This window comes from Capra hircus, chromosome 11 (genome assembly GCF_001704415.2).
Source record: "Capra hircus breed San Clemente chromosome 11, ASM170441v1, whole genome shotgun sequence".
NCBI lineage: Eukaryota > Metazoa > Chordata > Mammalia > Artiodactyla > Bovidae > Capra > Capra hircus.
The window spans coordinates 48,344,893-48,361,291 of record NC_030818.1 but is presented as its reverse complement, the minus strand read 5'-3'; the positions used below and the strand labels follow the sequence as shown (position 1 = coordinate 48,361,291).

The window sequence follows — 16,399 nt, the reverse complement described above, 5'->3', positions numbered from 1 at the left end:
ACTGTGGACTCTGATGGTCCCCAGGTCACCAAGCACAGGGCAGAAGCAATAAGAAGCCTCTCTGGAGAAACAGGGCAGCAACCTAGACCTCAAATTATTCCAACGAAGAATTTGCTAAGTACAGTGTTGTTGCTTAGTTGCTAAATTGTGTGAGACTCTATCTGACCCCAAGGACTGTAGCCCACCAGACTCTTCTGTCCATGGGAGTTCCCAGGCAAGAATGCTAGAGTGGGTTGCCATTTCCTTCTCCAAGAGATCTTCCTGACCCAGGGATTGAAAGCTCATCTCCTATGTTGGCAGGCAGATTCTCTACCACTGAGCCACCAGGGAAGCAAGTACAATGACAAAGTGTCAAAAATAAGCACACCAGGAGGAGAAAGAAGAGAAGTTTCTGGAAATAAGGACTACAGTTTGATGTTGAAGTCACTCATACCAGTGATGGTTACTTTATAAGTCTTTGTTAGACTGTGGGTTAATTAATGAATTTCTGTATGTATACTTCACCCCAAAATATTTTAAGGTTGTGGGCATCCTGAATAATTTTACACCAACAGATCTGACACTTTAGACAAAATGGACAAATTCCTGCATGATAAGCTGTTTCAGTCGTGTCCGACTCTGTGTGACCCTATGGACCATAGTCCACCAGGCTCCTCTGTCCATGGGATTTCCCAGGCAAAAATACTGGAGTGGGTTGCCATTTCCTTCTCGAGGGATCTTCCCGACCCAGGATGGAACCCATATGTCATGTTTCTTGCACTGGCAGGTGTGTTTTTTACCACTAGCGCCACCTGGGATTCCAAAAAAGTATAATTTACTCTGAGTAAAGGTTTAAGAAAACCCTTCTCTCTCAACACACAAGCTCTCTCTTGGACAAATCTGACCTGAGATTAGTTTTTTAGCCACGTGCACACACAGATACGGTCTTGTTTTGAATGCTTTTCTCATCTTGTTTGTGCTCTGACAACCCACACCAGGTTGCATCTCTGTGCGGAAGCCTACCTGCTCTGCCCACCTAATGTCATTAAGACTGAATTATTCAGGAAAGGGAAGGGGAAGACGAAAGGTGAACAGTTTCCCTTTGTAACAAGAAGCAAGACAAGGATGCATGCTGCCCCTTGAACAAAGTCATGTAGATCCTAGGCACCTAATAAGGTCTGAACAAGAAATGAAACATATAAAGGCTGAAAATAAATAAACTTACTATTATTCACAGGTAATATGAGTGTGTCGAAAAACTGAAAAAAAATCCACAAATAAAGTATTAGAATTGATGAGATCCTTGTCTCATTGAATTTTCATACCCTGATGAATAACCAGGCTATTTCATACAAAAGTGAGTAATATTTTGATCTACCAACCAGAAATGAATTTTAAATAAGATATTTATAATAACACCAGGTCATCCCTGGTCGCTTAGACTGTAAAGAATCAGCCTGCAATGCAGGAGACTTGGGTTCAATCCTGGGTTGGGAAGATACCCTGGAGAAGGAAATGGCAACCCACTCCAGTATTCTTGCCTGGAGAATCCATGGATAGAAGAGCCTGGTGGGCTACAGTCCATGGGGCTGCAACAAGTCGGACACGACTGAGAGACTAGCACTTTCACTTTTTACCAGGTTATTATTAATCATGAATAATATATTTATAATAGCACCAGGTTATTATTAATCACGAAGAGAATGTCTCTTTACAAGAGAGATCTGGTGGTCACCATCCATTCCAAATCACCGAACCCAGCATCACCAGTAGCAAAACAACTGGACAACAGGTGGCTCCTAAAATAAGGCAATACAAAGGATTCTGCATCAGGTAGGTATAATCTTACCGAAATGTGAATCTCATGAAGAAATAATTGGACAAATCCAGAATGTGAGAAGTCCACAAGACAACTAGTCTTATGTCTTCAAAAAAGTCAGTATCAAGGAAAGAAATTCCCTATATTAAAATATCTTACATTAAAGCAGATCAAAGAGATATAACAACCATTCAAAGCAATGCATGAACTCTGGTTGGATCCTGGGTTTGGGGGGAAAAAAGCTCACTGATGGATAAAATTGTATTTGTATGTTGTTTTCACGAACATTTCTTTAATTATTCTTACAGCTTCATGTTTTTAAGCCTAGTTATTTGTACTCAAAGTCACCAGACTTAAAGCTCCAGCATTCTGGTGACCTTTCTTTGTGGCTGCACTGGGTCTTAGCTGCTGTGCATCTAAGCAAGTGGGGGCTACTTTCCAGTTGTGGTGCTCGGGGCTTCTCATTGCAATGGCTTCTCTTGTTGCAGAGCTCAGGTTCTAGAGTGTGGGTTCAGTAGTTGTGGCCCACAGGCTTAGTTGTTCCACGGCATGTGGAATCTTCCCAGACCAGGGATGGAACCCTGCATTACCACTGGACCACCTGGGAAGACCCTGGTAACTATTCTTAGGGGACTATTCCCTGGCGCGCTACGATTCATGGGGTCGCAAAGAGTTGGACACGACTGAGCGACTGAACTGAACTGATTCATATACAAACAGCTCTTATGCCTGTCACTCTGGCCTGTCTGACTACCAGGATAGTCTCATTACCTACCCTGTAGAGAATTCTCTCCAGCTCATACACTGCTTGCAGGGCCCCAACTTCCAGGACTCTCAGCTGGCAGAGTAAGAGGTGAACCACAGCCCGGGGGCAGGTCAGCATGTGACAGTTTAAACAGGAGCCCCGGAGCAACAGGTAGAGTTTCTGAAGAGAGGGAATAAAAAGAGACAGGATATTAGAAAGTGACATAGCAGTCAAAGTGATTTTCAGCATACATACTTATGGGTTTTGTTTCTATGTCAGCAGTTTACCCCTTTAAGAATTCCACTTTGACCTGTTGCCTTTGAGCCCCCACCTTACCTGGGTGTGGCAGGCTACAGTGCCAGAGCACGTGTGCTCGGGCATAACTAGGGTCATCAGCCCCCTCAGAGGCGGCCCTTTTTTAACCTTGAGCAACAGGGCAGCCCTGGGTGGCTGGGGCTGGGGTATGGGGAAAGAATTCCATCTCACCCTATGTACCTGGAAAGTCCTTTTTCGCTTTAAGAATTTGATAGATATTCTTCTGTATTTTTCACTTACGGTTTTATTTTAATCCATTAACATTAGAAATTTACTTTGGATCTGAGATAGGGAACTACCTTTATTTTATTTAAATACTAAATGTAATACTTCTTTAAATATTGAAAATTATTTAAATATTAAACATTTAAAATATTTTCTATTTAACAAGACATTCTGCTTCCCCTAATATGATTAAGACAAAAATCACGTCCATGTACACTATTCTGAATAGCTTAAAGTGAATCCCAGAGGTTGAGTTAACTGATGTTAAGAAGCTGGAAGTGTCTAAGTAGCACTGGATGGTCATCATTCTCAGCTCAGCGCTGGGCCTTCTGGCGCTGTTCCTCCTGCCACTAAGTAAGCGCCTACAAATCCGCTGGAAGGCCTCAGGATGGCCTAGAGAATTCCGAAGTCGTCTATGGCAGTGGTCCCCAACCTTTTTGGCACCAGAGAATGGTTTCATGGAAGACAATTTTTCCACAGATGATGGGGTGGGAGGGGATGGTTTCTGGATTACATTTATTGTGCAGTTAATTTCTATTATTATTACATCAGCTCCACTTTGGATCATCAGGTATTAGATCTGGGGAGTTAGAGACTCTTGCTCTATTGCCAGGGAAGCCCCACCCACATTTCTGAAAGGCATAAAGCCTCTGAAACAAAAGCGGCTGGATTTGAGCACTGCTCCCCTCGCCCTTCTTCCTCTGTTCCTTCCCCCTAGCTTTGCATAAGGATAACCCAGCTTTGGCGATTCTCAACAAGAATCAGACTGAAGTTCATCTAGGCAGGGCTAGAGGCTAAGTTGAATATACTGGCTTTGGCTCCCCCAGGTTTTAAATCTCAAAGTAAAGAGCACTTTCACTCAGAGTGTCTGGAACTAACCTCCTCCTGAGACACCTGCCCTGGGGAGAGGGTGACTACTCACGAATCCCACCCGCAGTCCTGAGACCCACGTGGGCTGGATGGCCCGGTCAGGACTTACATCGAAGAGGAGAGGGTTGTACACGGTGAGCGGGAGCTCGATGTGGCCCAAGTGCCCAGAGCAGTGGGTGAAGTCCTGCACGCAAGTGGAGCACACCTCTTTGGAGTCGGCGGGGCCCAGAGCTAAATCATACAGGCCATTTACCGAGGGGTTCCCCAGGCTGTCCAGGTACCGAGGGTTCGTAATGGACTTCACACTTAATTTCCTAAGGAGATAAAAACCACCAGGGAAGACTAAGGTTACCCAGCTTCTCAGATGTTTCCTCTTTGGCACTTACAAATTCATGCTTTAACATCTGGACCCTTAGCTGCGCTGACAGCTCCAGAGGGCAGACTTGGTGTCTGCCTTGCTCCTCACTGCAGCTCAGCACTTAGCACACAACGGAGGCTGAATGAAGAAGAGTGAGTGGTAATGTCTCTGAAGCCAGATTTAGTACAAATCTTGCACTGAGCACACTGGAAGGCTTCATACGGAGGAGTTAAGTACTCACTACACGACAAACGCTCTATAAGCAGCAAGCTACCCAGTATTTTCCAGTATTCCTGCCTGGAAAATTCCATGGACAGAGGACCCATGGGGGGCTATAGTCCATGGGGTCGCAAAAGAGTCTGACATGACCAAGCGTGCACGCCTGTGTGTGACTTTAACTCTCCGAGATGGGCTTTATAATGTGTGTTTTTCAGAGGAACAAACAGGCTTAGAGTGGTCAGGTGATTTAATCCAGGTGACAAAGCCCAGAAAGGTGGAGGCGGGGTTGAAGGTAGGAGAGAGAAGTGGACTAGACTTAATGCCAAAGCCCACACAGGTCAGAAAAGGGGAAGTGTTAGCACTCAGTCGTGTCCGGCTCTTTGCAATCCCATGGACTATAGCTTGCCCAGTTCCCCGCCCATGGGATTTCCCAGGCAAGATACGGGAGTGGATAGTCATTTCGTACTCTAAAAGAAATCCTATACACATTAGCAGTCACTCTCCATCCATCTCTACCTCCCTCCACCAGTCCTAGGCAGTGACTTACTTACTTTTTGTCTCCAGAGAACTGCCCATCTAGACATTTCACATAAATGAAATCATGTGATATGTGGTCTCTCAGAGCTGGCTTATTATACTTTGCATGCATTTTAAAAAATATTTACTTTTATTTATATTTATTTTGGCTGTGCCACTTTTAGTTGTACCACACAGGATCTAATTGCTTGACTGAACCCAGGCCCCCTGCACTGGTAGCACAAAGTCTTGGTCACTGGACCACCAGGGAAGTCCCTGCATAGTTTTAAGGCTCATCCACATCATAGCCTGTATTTGTACATATATATTTTTTATTTTAAATAGCCAAATAACATTCCATTTTGGGCTTCCCAGGTGGTGTTCGTGGTAAAGAATTTGTCTGCCAGTGCAGGTGATATAAGATATTAGGGTTTGATTCCCGGATTGGGAAGGTTTCCTGGAGTAGGAAATGGCAACCCACTCCAGTATTCTTGCCTAGAGAACCCACGGGCAGAGGAGCCTGGCGGGCTACAGTCCAGGTGGCCGCAAGGAGCTGGACACGACTGAGAGACTGAGTACGTACACAATATTTCATTGTACTTTCATATTACATTCACTTTTATTGGCTTACTTTTACACTTTGGCTATTATAAATAATGTTGACAGAAACTTCTGTATACAAGTTGCAGTGTGAATATATTTTGTCTATTTCTCATGGATATATACCAAGGATTGGAACTGCTGAGTTACATGGTAGCTCTATGTTTAACTTTTTTGAGACCCTGCCAGACGGTTTTCCAAAGTGTGGCTGCACCATTTTACATTCCCAGCAGCAATACACCTAGGCTGTGTGTGTGTGTGTGTGTGTGTGTGTGTGTGTCTGTGTGCGTGTGTCTGTGTGTGTGTGTTAGTTGCTCAGTCACATCCGACTCTTTGCAACTCCGTAGCTGTGTGTGTGTGTGTGTGTTAGTTGCTCAGTCACATCCGACTCTTTGCAACTCCGTAGACTGCAGCCCACTAGGCCCCTCCATCCATGGGATTCTCCAGGCAAGAACACTGGAGTGGGCTGCCATTTCCTTCTCCAAAAGGACTATAGAAAGAAAGAAAGTGAAGTCGTTCAGTTGTGTCCAACTCTTTGCGACCCCATGGACTGTAGGCTACCAGGCTCCTCCATCCATGGGATTTTCCAGGCAAGAGTACTGGAGTGGGTTGCCATTTCCTCCTCCACACCAAGGCTCTAATTTCTCCAAATCCACGCCAGCATATTTTGTGATCTTTCTGTTTCCAGTCATCTTAGCAGGTATGAGGTGGTATCTCACTGTGGTTCTGATGACTAATGATGGTGAGCATCTCTTCATGTACCTATTGGCCACTGGTATATCCTCTTTGGAGAAATGTTTATTCAAACCCTTTACCTATTTTTTAACTGGGTTATTTGCTTTTTTATTACTGAGTTGCAAGACTGCTTTATATATTCTGAACACATGTGTTTTATCAGACATAAGATTTGCACATACTTTGAGTTCTGTCTTTTCACTTTCTTGATGATATTGTTTGCATAGTTTAAAATTTTTTAATGATTTAAACTCACTACTATTACTACTTTCTCCCACTACCTTTAGGCTAAATCACTCTTCACTGGACTTGGAGAAATATTCATCTACATTTCCATCTTTCATTTTACTTGGAGCTCTAAAACTTAACTGGAATTATAAATAAGAAAAACATTTACTGTGTCAGGCAAACACAAACTAATTAGAATAAGGCAAACACTAATTAGGTCTGGGTGCAAAGATCCTTTACCACTAGATCCAAGATCCTTTTCCTAGATCCTTTTTCTATCACGTTCCCTAAGTTGGTACTTCACTTCCCTTGCCTGGAGCCTATAATGATGGAAAAAGAGTAGGCAGGTGGGTCCAACACAGACCCGTGCCAATTGGCAGAACTGTGTCCTGTGCTTGTAAAGACTATACAAAGAGCTCACACCCAAACTGTATGTTTTTGTCTTCATCCTCAGTCTTTCTACAGTAAGGAACAAAGCGCCTCTCTCTAGCTGGGGAAAAGGAGAAAATTCCTCTAATTATTGCAGGAATGGGATACAGAGGAAGGGCAACCAGCAAGAATTCCACCAGAGAGAACAGAGTTTAAGACTAACAAACTTGGGTTTCAGGATGACCTTTGCTGCTTCCTAGAGTCACCTTCGGAGAAGGCAATGGCAACCCACTCCAGTACTCTTGCCTGGAAAATCCCATGGATGGAGGAGCCTGGTGGGCTGCAGTCCATGGGGTCGCTAAGAGTAGGACACAACTGAGCAACTTAACTTTCACTTTTCACTTTCATGCATTGGAGAAGGAAATGGCAACCCACTCCAGTGTTCTTGCCTGGAGGATCCCAGGGATGGGGGAGCCTGGTGGGCTGCCGTCTATGGGGTCGCACAGAGTCAGACACGACTAAAGCGACTTAGCAGCAGCAACAGAGTCACCCTATTCTCTGGAAAGGAATTTTTCTCCTATAATTAGAGTCACCCTCACAAATGGTTCTAATAAAAATGGAGAGGACCAAGAGCTGAACAGATAGCTCCTCCACCCACCTATGCATGCACTTAACAAATAGTGCTTTTAAAGTGCCAGACACACTTTTAGATGCTAGGAAAACAGACAAGAGTCCCTGCACTCATGGGCTTTACATCCTATTGAAAGCAGGCAGCCAAAAACCGAAATTAGTAAGCACACAGTTTATTAGATGGAAGAAAATGCTATGAAAAAAAGCAAGCAGAAAAGGGGAGGATGATAGAGTGGGCCAACGGTTGGGGAGAGTCCATACTGAGAAGCTTATACTTGAACAAAGGCCTGAAGATGTAGGAGCCGGCCATCACAGGAGGTCACCTTCACAGGAGGAAGAAGCAGGGAGTGCAAAGGTCCTGAGATAGATGTGTACCTATGGCACTCTGGGACCAGCTAGGAGGCCAGGGTGAGTACAGAGGTAAGTTCAGAGAAATAACCAGGGGGCCAGAATGACCTTTCTGGGCCATTTTAAGGACTTGGCTTTTACCCCAAGTGAGCTAGGAAGCTACTAGAACCTAGCACAACAAAAGGTAGCATAATTACTGAAATTTCTCAACCCTAGACTCAAATAGATCAAATGTTAGTAATGGGTATAAATTTACTCATGCAGTTCTCTGAAAACTCCACAATTCACTTGTAAAAAAAATCAATTCTCTTGCTTTTGAATGAGATAGTATCAATTTATGGCTAGTGATGATACAGTTGAATTTCAGAAGCAGCATACTGTTGTAGCTCAGGAGTTTATTCATCCAGTCAGTCAATGAGAATTAAGGATAAAAGAAAGGCCAGTGGAGAGAGACAAAAATACAAACAAGCACAAAAAGTAACCAAGGAACCATGACACAACTGTACTAGGTGCGGAAAAATCTCAGAAATGAGGGAGGTTGAGCTGTGCCTTCAGTGTAAGAGATGCTCTCCAGGTGCCTCCATGGGGGGCAGTGGGGTGAGAGCAGGGAAGCAGACCCCTCTGGCAGAGGGGATAATGCATGTGGAGGAAACAGCCTGAAGAAAGGCGCAGATGATGAAACCTGATGGCAGTTTATGGAACGTGCAAGTGGTTTAATAGGGCGAAAGAAGGGATGACGTTATACCTAAAATCAGCACTGGCCTGACAATCATGGGTAAACCTGTAGGCTAAGCTAAAAAGTATCATTTACCTGAGGGGAAATGGAAAGCCTTTGGAGGATTTTAAGGGGAATAGGAACATCATCGCATTTGCACTTCAGAAGAATAATTTTAACAGCAAGGTAGAGGATGGACTGGAGTGGTGTAAAGGCAGGGAGATGGACGGAAAAGACAATTCAAACAAGAGATACGATGTGATGAAAAGGAGGGTAGAGAGTAAAGAAATCTATACATGACACACAATAAGAACCCAATAAGCAAGTAAGATGTCAGAAGAAATGGGTCTAGAATTACTGCCCTGTCACAGAATAGTGAACATTTTGCACTAGATTAAGGTACACCATTTTGGAGGGGCAAGTTCTCCCTCTCTGTAGGGATAGCTGTTGAGTTTTTGGTATATGAGTTTAAGATCTCGGTGTGAAATTCAAATAGAGATGTCCAACTGCTGCTGAAAAAAACAAGCCTGAAAAATTAGGGAAAGAAATTTGGGTTGGAGATTTATATTTGAGAGTACAGATCATGAAAGTGGTGAAATCGTCTAGGGAGGACATTTTGGAAAAGAAAAGCTATTTGACTAGAACAGAATCTCAGGGAACAGCAAGATTTAAGGAAAGGAGGAATCAGCTAAAGAGCCTGAGATGAATTCGAGTATAAGCCCCTCATTCACCAATGTGTCAGGAATGCGGCTCAGACGGTAAAGAATCTACCTGCAATGTCAGAGACCTGGGTTCGATCCCTGGGTCAGGGAAGATCCTCAGGAGACGGGAATGGCAACCCACTCCAGTATTCTTGCCTGGAGAATCCCATGGACAGAGAGCCTGGCGGGCTACAGTTCACATGGTCGCAATAAGTTGAACAGGACTGAAAGACTAACATTTTCACTTTTCATGAACACCTAGCTTGCTGCTGCTGCTGCTGCTAAGTCGCTTCAGTCGTGTCCGACTCTGTGCGACCCCATAGACGGCAGCCCACCAGGCTCCCCCATCCCTGGGATTCTCTAGGCAAGAATACTGGAGTGGGTTGCCATTTCCTTCTCCAATGCATGAAAGTGAAAAGTCAAAGTGAAGTCGCTCAGTCATGTCCGACTCTTAGCGACTCCATGGACTGTAGCCTACCAGGCTCCTCCATCCATGGGATTTTCCAGGCAAGAGTACTGGATTGGGGTGCCATTGCCTTCTCCAGAACACCTAGCTTAGTGCCTGGCAAAAACTGGATGATCAATAAATGTTAGTGGGTTGATAAACTGAGTCAGAAAGGAAACAATATATGTCACAGAAATAGAAGAACCTGAAAATAATTAAGTTCTGTCAAACGCTACGGCGATGAAAAGGAGGGCTTAAGAGGGTCTTTTTGATTTAGTATTAATAACTAAGCAGAGAACACAGACGGTCCAACCAAGAAGTTGTCCCATGAATTGAGTCTTGAAGAATAATCATCTTACAGACAAGAGGAGACTCATCATGCGCTTAATAAACTACGTCAGAGACATTACAGTAACTCCACAAACCAGGCTGATCTAACGAGGAGACTGGCGAACGATAACGCTTCCATCTGGGAACCCCCACCTACCCAAGTGCAAACCAGCCACACCGGGCTCTAGGCAGTGCTCAGTAGTCCAAGACGTTCCCAGAACTATAGATCCCAGCAGGCCATGCGCTACACAGCAATGGACTCTGACGAGAAACTGGGCGCAAGACCTGCTGGGAACAGTAGTTTACGGCCCCGACCCCAAGAGGCTCTTGCATGCTTCCCACCAACTCCTTACTTGAGTTCTTCGGCCGAATACATCCCGAAGGAAATGCCCTGCAGCCGCCGCCAGGGCATGTTCTTTGAGCCCAACATCCTCCAGTTCAGTTCCGAGCTCCTACACCCAGAGAGACGGCCCAGTCCCCACTGTTGTACTTTTCACACCACCTCCGGTCCGCAACCATGTGATTTTAAACTGCGCTTGCGCGCGAGAAAGGCTCGCCTTAAGATTTACAGGGACAATACCATTTCCGCTCGAGTTGTGGGGGGGGGGAGAAAATAATTTCACGACTCTCGCGCGCCCCTTTATTTTGAAAATAATCTAACATATATAAGAAATTAAAATAACCTTTTAGGAAAGACCTTCGAGGGAAACGAGGCCTACTGAGCCTTTAACTTCTGAAGCAAAGTCTTTCAAACCATGAGTTTGTAACCTATTTTATGATTGATTTCTTCTTGTTCCGTCTCAGCCAATAGCCGAGCCATTCCCCGCCCACCTCTCCCGCCTTAAGGCGGAGGGCGAGCTTTCCCGGCATACTATGCAAAGACGCCAAATATGGCGTCCGTGGCGTCCGCAAGGTGGCTGAGGGTCAGCTGTGGGCTTTGCGTACCGCTGACGGCTCGGCGGGCAGGTGCCTGTGGACGGACCCCTAGTAGCAGGTAAGAGAAGCTTGGAGAACCCATGAGAAAGAACCGGGATCACCTTGGCTCTTTGTATCCCTTTTCCCCCTTATTGCTGGGGAACTAGATGCGGAGTGGAATGAGCGCGCTTGTGGCCGCGCGACCCGGCAAGCCAGCACGCGGTGCGGCACGTTTTTGAGCAAGGGCTCCAAACGCGCTTTTTTTGGGGTGGAGATTTCTTACTTGGCTGGTCTACGCCGGGGTTAGAACTCTCGGGAAGATTAGGATTCTTCTGTTGGGGAATCCTGCATTCTAATAAGTGTAGCCATTACTCACCCCGTTCCACGTATTTTTTTAAAAAAGAAAACTTTATCCGCCCTTACTCGTTTTCTCCCACCCGGGAGGAACGGGGGGAAATCAGGTTTTCCCAAATTAAAGGCCGTTTACGAGTTCCACTGGATGTTGTGGGGATGTTTGACGGAAGAAATTTTCCAAGTGTTCGTAAAAACAGGAAAGCCCAAAAGATGTGAAGACAATCTGAATGAAGTCGCTGTGATTATTAAAACTTTGCAGGTGTATCATTTGTGTAATTTTTTTTCAATACAAACAATACCGTTGTGGAAGTAGGAAAGCCAGCTATTGCTTGTGAAAGTCGGCAATAACCTAATTTTAGATTGGATGTTTGCATTTCCTTTGCGAGGTGATAGTAGACAAATTCCCTTATGTGTAGCCTGGAGCTAGTAGTAGCCATGGGAAAACAGTGAAGAATAAGTGAGTTGTGTAATTTACAGTGTACATTTTATATTAAGGCCTTCCCTAAACTCGGCTCACAAAAGAGAATACGCTCCACCAGGTAGTGCAGAGAGGGGTTGATTTAAGAGGACACTGGAGACCAAAACCAGTAAAGGAAGTAATTTTCTACCTTAATCACATCTTGACAATTTTCTGAAGGGTATCAGTGCTGTGTAGGAGGAAAATACTTATAAGATAGTGTATGTGATCTGTGTGGTATGTTGACTTTATTTTTTTTAAGTGATAACATTTTAAAACTCATTCAGGGGTCAGTGGTTCTATATTTTGGGTTAAAAAAGTATATTAGGACACAGGTATTTGGTACATTCCTGAGTGTTGAAGGAAGTGGAATGAAAAACCATGGTGATCTTAGTTTCATAATTTGCTTTAAATGGCTTTGTCTTTTATTATCATTAGATCATTATGATCATTAGATCATCATCCATGTATAATCAGGAGCCCATTAAATCATTTCTTTTAGCCCCAGTGTTTTAGGTCTTCAGAGTTGAAAGTCCTTTATATTTCAGGTCAGCTGTTAAAATGTTTAAGTACTACTAAATGTTTCCCTTTTTTCCTATGATTTTATTTAATGAGACTGCCTGATTTTAAAAATTGTAGGCCATATTATATCTGTATCTTGTATTTTTCTTGTAATGGTTTTGAACTTGCCTTTGAGGCCATGTCTTCTCAGCATACCTTGACATGAATTATCCAATCAGTTTGATCCATGATAATTGGAAAATTTTGGCTCATTTGCACATAGTTGGGGGTGAGCTGGAAAGTTCATTAATGAGTATTAGCTTTAGAGCTTTTATTTATTTATTTATTTATTGCAGATTTTATTCTGGAAGTGCAGCTGTCCCACAGGTTGAAGGAGCTGATGTAGCAGGTATATAAAAATGTATTGAAATAACTCCATTTTTATGTTAATGCATTATACTTCTTTATATATATATTGGAAACTGATTTTCTTTTATTTTTTGCATTAAGGGACTGAAGAAGTAGTCATCCCAAAAAAGAAAATTTGGTGAGTATTCAGCATTCATTCAAAAAGTGGTTAAGTGTTTATGAGAAACGTTAGATAAGAAGCCAGTGACAGGAATAGCAATTGGAGGTAGAGAGAGGTGAGTGAATGGGGAGTGAGATTTACTTAAAAGACCTATCTGAACTAAGTTTGGGTTAATATTTACATAGTGATGGTCAGTCATGAGTTATCATTATTAGAGTAATTTCTGTTTTTCTCTTTTAAGGAGGTTTCACATTGTTAGGAGACCTAAAAAAAGAATTATCTTTGTGGTCTTTAGTAGGTAAATGGTGCAGACTGCAAAATTTAGCTTTTTTCACCCACTGGATAGATCCTTGAACAAATTTCCGTATACATATTCAACACTTGTTGAATATGTAAGAATTAAAACTTACAAAAACTCATATAGTAATGATATTACTGAATGCATTGAAAGATTTTTCAAAAAACTAGGTCTCTTTTGAGTATGACTTGAAGATTCAGACTCATTAAAAAAAAAAAAACTTTCTTAAATTAATGATCATTGCCAAAAGGGGAGTGGGATAAATTGAATATGCAAAAAGGAAATATAATTACCACCAATGACCGTATTCAAAGACAAGTTACTTAATCTGTCTTTGCCATAGAAGAATGTAGGTAATATACCACCTGCCTCAGAAGATTACATGAGCATTTCAACAGTTAATACCACATAATCAGATCTCAGTAGATGGCAGCTATTATTTTAAAGTTCTGCAGTATAACCTTTTATATATAAGTAGTATGTGGACATTTAGTTTAGTAGTGATTTGTTAGATGTACTGTTCTGTATTCTGATTTTAATTTTGAGTGATTACATAGTACTTTATTGTATGGATATATTCAGGTTCATTTTTACCTTCCCTAGTGGCTCAGTGGTAAAGAATCTGCTGGCCAATGCAGGAGATGTGGGTTCGAGCCCTAGGTCGGGAAGATTCCCTCGAGAAGGAAATGGCAACCCACTCCAGTATTCTTGCCTGGGAAATCCCATCAACAGAGGAGCCTGGTGGGCTACAGTCCATGGGGTAGCAAAGAGTCAGATATGACCCAGTGACTAAAACGTGGGCCTGAGAATCAGAACCAAGATCAGAATAGGAATATACATAAGCATGAACGAGGCATTTCTTGAATGGCATTCATGTCCAGTGTGCTTTACCAACTCATTGTGCCTCTTTCCCTTCTGACAAAGGTCCCACGGGGAATACAAGAGATGGAGTGTATTGAGGGTGTGTTCAGATGGCCTACAGTCTAGTTAGAGTGCATATTTTATACTTTATTGCTTCCCTGGTGTCTCAGCTGGTAAAAAATCCACCTGCAGTGCAAGAGACCTGGGTTTGATCTCTGGATTGAGAGGATCCCCCGGAGATGGGAAAGGCTACCCACTTCAGTATTCTGGCCTGGAGAATTCCATGGACTATATATAGTCCATGGAGTCCTAAAGAGTCGGACACAACTGAGTGACTTTGACTTTTTTTTATTGATAGCGCAGTTTAACTGTACCTTAAAGTGGGTCAGATGATTTTATTGGCATCAGAGTCACCTGGGAATTTTGTTTAAAATGCATGTTCTTGTAGGTAATTCTTTTGTATAAGCCCCACAAATCTGGTAAACAGTAAGGCAGGATGGGGTGTGATCATGACCTAACTGTGGTGGTGGGAGATCATGCAGGCCAGCCTCTAAAAATGCTCTCTTAGAATAGGAGAAATAAGGTAGTTGATATAGACCCTTGGTTAACAGATTGAGGCCTGTTTATGTATAGCCCATTAAGTAAAGGTTTAAAAGAAGACTTTCATAACACAAATTTCAGTGTTAATTAAATTTCTTTTTTTCTTTTTTAGAACACAGCCTCAGTCACTTAATAACTTACTATCTGTGGCTACTTTTATGCTCCAAAGGCAGAGCTGAGTAGTTGTAACAGAATCCTTATGGCCCACAAAGCCTAGAATATTTACTGTCTGTCCCCTTAGAGACAAAGTGATTCTCTAATAGCCTCTGCTTTCCAGGCTCAGAAATTTGTGCTTTTAGATCGAAAAGAAACTATAAAGACTATGAGTTCTTGCCTTATTTGAAAGATGAAGCATCTTTTAAGGCTGTGATTTCCCAGATCGCAAGTGCTATAGAAGACTTTAACAAATTGTAGAGAGTTATTCTAAATTTTCATATACACTGTGACAGGATAGAGTATTCTGAGCACATTAGTCTGTGTTGTGTAGTTACTTTAGAGAGAGCATGGAGCCCAATTATGATCAGTGCATAGGTGACTGGACTCATTAAAGAAATAGATGTTAGAATTTACCACACTGGCAAGAAGATGTGGAAAGTGGATACTCAAATACATTTGTTGATAGGGCAGTCAACTGGAACAACAGACTGGAGAGAAATTTGGCAGAACCACAATTTTAAAATGTGCAATACCTAATTGGTTAGCCATTCTGGAGGAACGCTTGCAAATATACCCAAAGAGACATGGATGAGAGTGCTCTTTACAACTTGGGAATAATAAGGTGAAATGGCGCCAATGCCCATAGTAAGGAGATGATTAAAAAATGGTTATCATACAATATAACACTTAAAGAAATTAATTAGATTTTCACATAGTAACATGGATAATGCAAACTTATGGAACACATACCCAGAATGATGACATGTTTTTTTGTTTTTGTTTTTGTTTTTTATGGTAGTGTGTGTGCAAAAGTACCCTTTAAAGTTCTGGAAATACAAACACTAAACCTACAGTAGAGTGGGAGCAGGTGGGTCACAAAATAACATCAGATAGAATAGTCTAGTTTTTCTTTTTAATTTATTTTTTAATTGAAGGATGATTGCCTTATAGAATTTTGTTGTTTCCTGCCAAATTTTTTTTTTCAGTATAATGTCTTCATTGAGATTATTTTTAAAATAACCCTTTAAGATGGTAATGATAACCCTGTATGCGAGACAGCAAAAGAGACACAGATGTATAGAACAGACTTTTGGACTCTGGGAGAGGGAGAGAGTGAGGGTGGGATGATTTGGGAGAATGGCGTTGAAACATGCATACTATGATGTAAGAAACGAATTGCCAGTCTAGGTTCGATACAGGATACAGGATGCTTAGGCCTGGTGCACTGGGATGACCCAGAGAGATGATATGGGGAGGGTGGTGGGAGGGGGGTTTAGGATTGGGAACTCATGTACACCCGTGGCAGATTCATGTCAATGTATGGCAAAACCAATACAGTATTATAAAGTAAAAAAAAAATTAAAAATCAAAAAAATAACCCTTTAAGAAACTGGTGACTGATTTGAATGTTCCTAGTGTTTTCACTTGCATTTGTTGAGTATGTTATGAAAATTACTCACTTGATAAGACTTAAATATGCTAATGAAAGATTTAGTTAGGGAATACTGAGAAAAGAATGTCTTTCTCTTGCTAAAATTACATGAACTGCTATTAGAAAATCCAGTAGATATTGTATACATC

At 42.4% G+C, this 16,399-nt stretch overlaps 2 protein-coding genes across 2 annotated transcripts in view; one reads left to right on the top strand and one right to left on the bottom strand.

Moving 5' to 3' along the window:
* Positions 1–10,672, bottom strand: part of POLR1A (RNA polymerase I subunit A) — an 86,477-nt gene extending 75,805 nt beyond the window's left edge. Inside the window, 3 exon segments of the mRNA XM_018055368.1 lie at positions 2,574–2,723; positions 4,063–4,267; positions 10,501–10,672. Coding sequence (XP_017910857.1) covers positions 2,574–2,723; positions 4,063–4,267; positions 10,501–10,577 — 432 coding nt within the window. The 5' untranslated portion in view covers positions 10,578–10,672.
* PTCD3 (pentatricopeptide repeat domain 3) overlaps positions 11,022–16,399 on the top strand; it is a 28,080-nt gene continuing 22,702 nt past the window's right edge. The window contains exons 1-3 of the mRNA XM_005686707.2: positions 11,022–11,141; positions 12,731–12,783; positions 12,885–12,921. Coding sequence (XP_005686764.2) covers positions 11,038–11,141; positions 12,731–12,783; positions 12,885–12,921 — 194 coding nt within the window. The 5' untranslated portion in view covers positions 11,022–11,037. The remainder of the gene's footprint in view (positions 11,142–12,730; positions 12,784–12,884; positions 12,922–16,399) is intronic.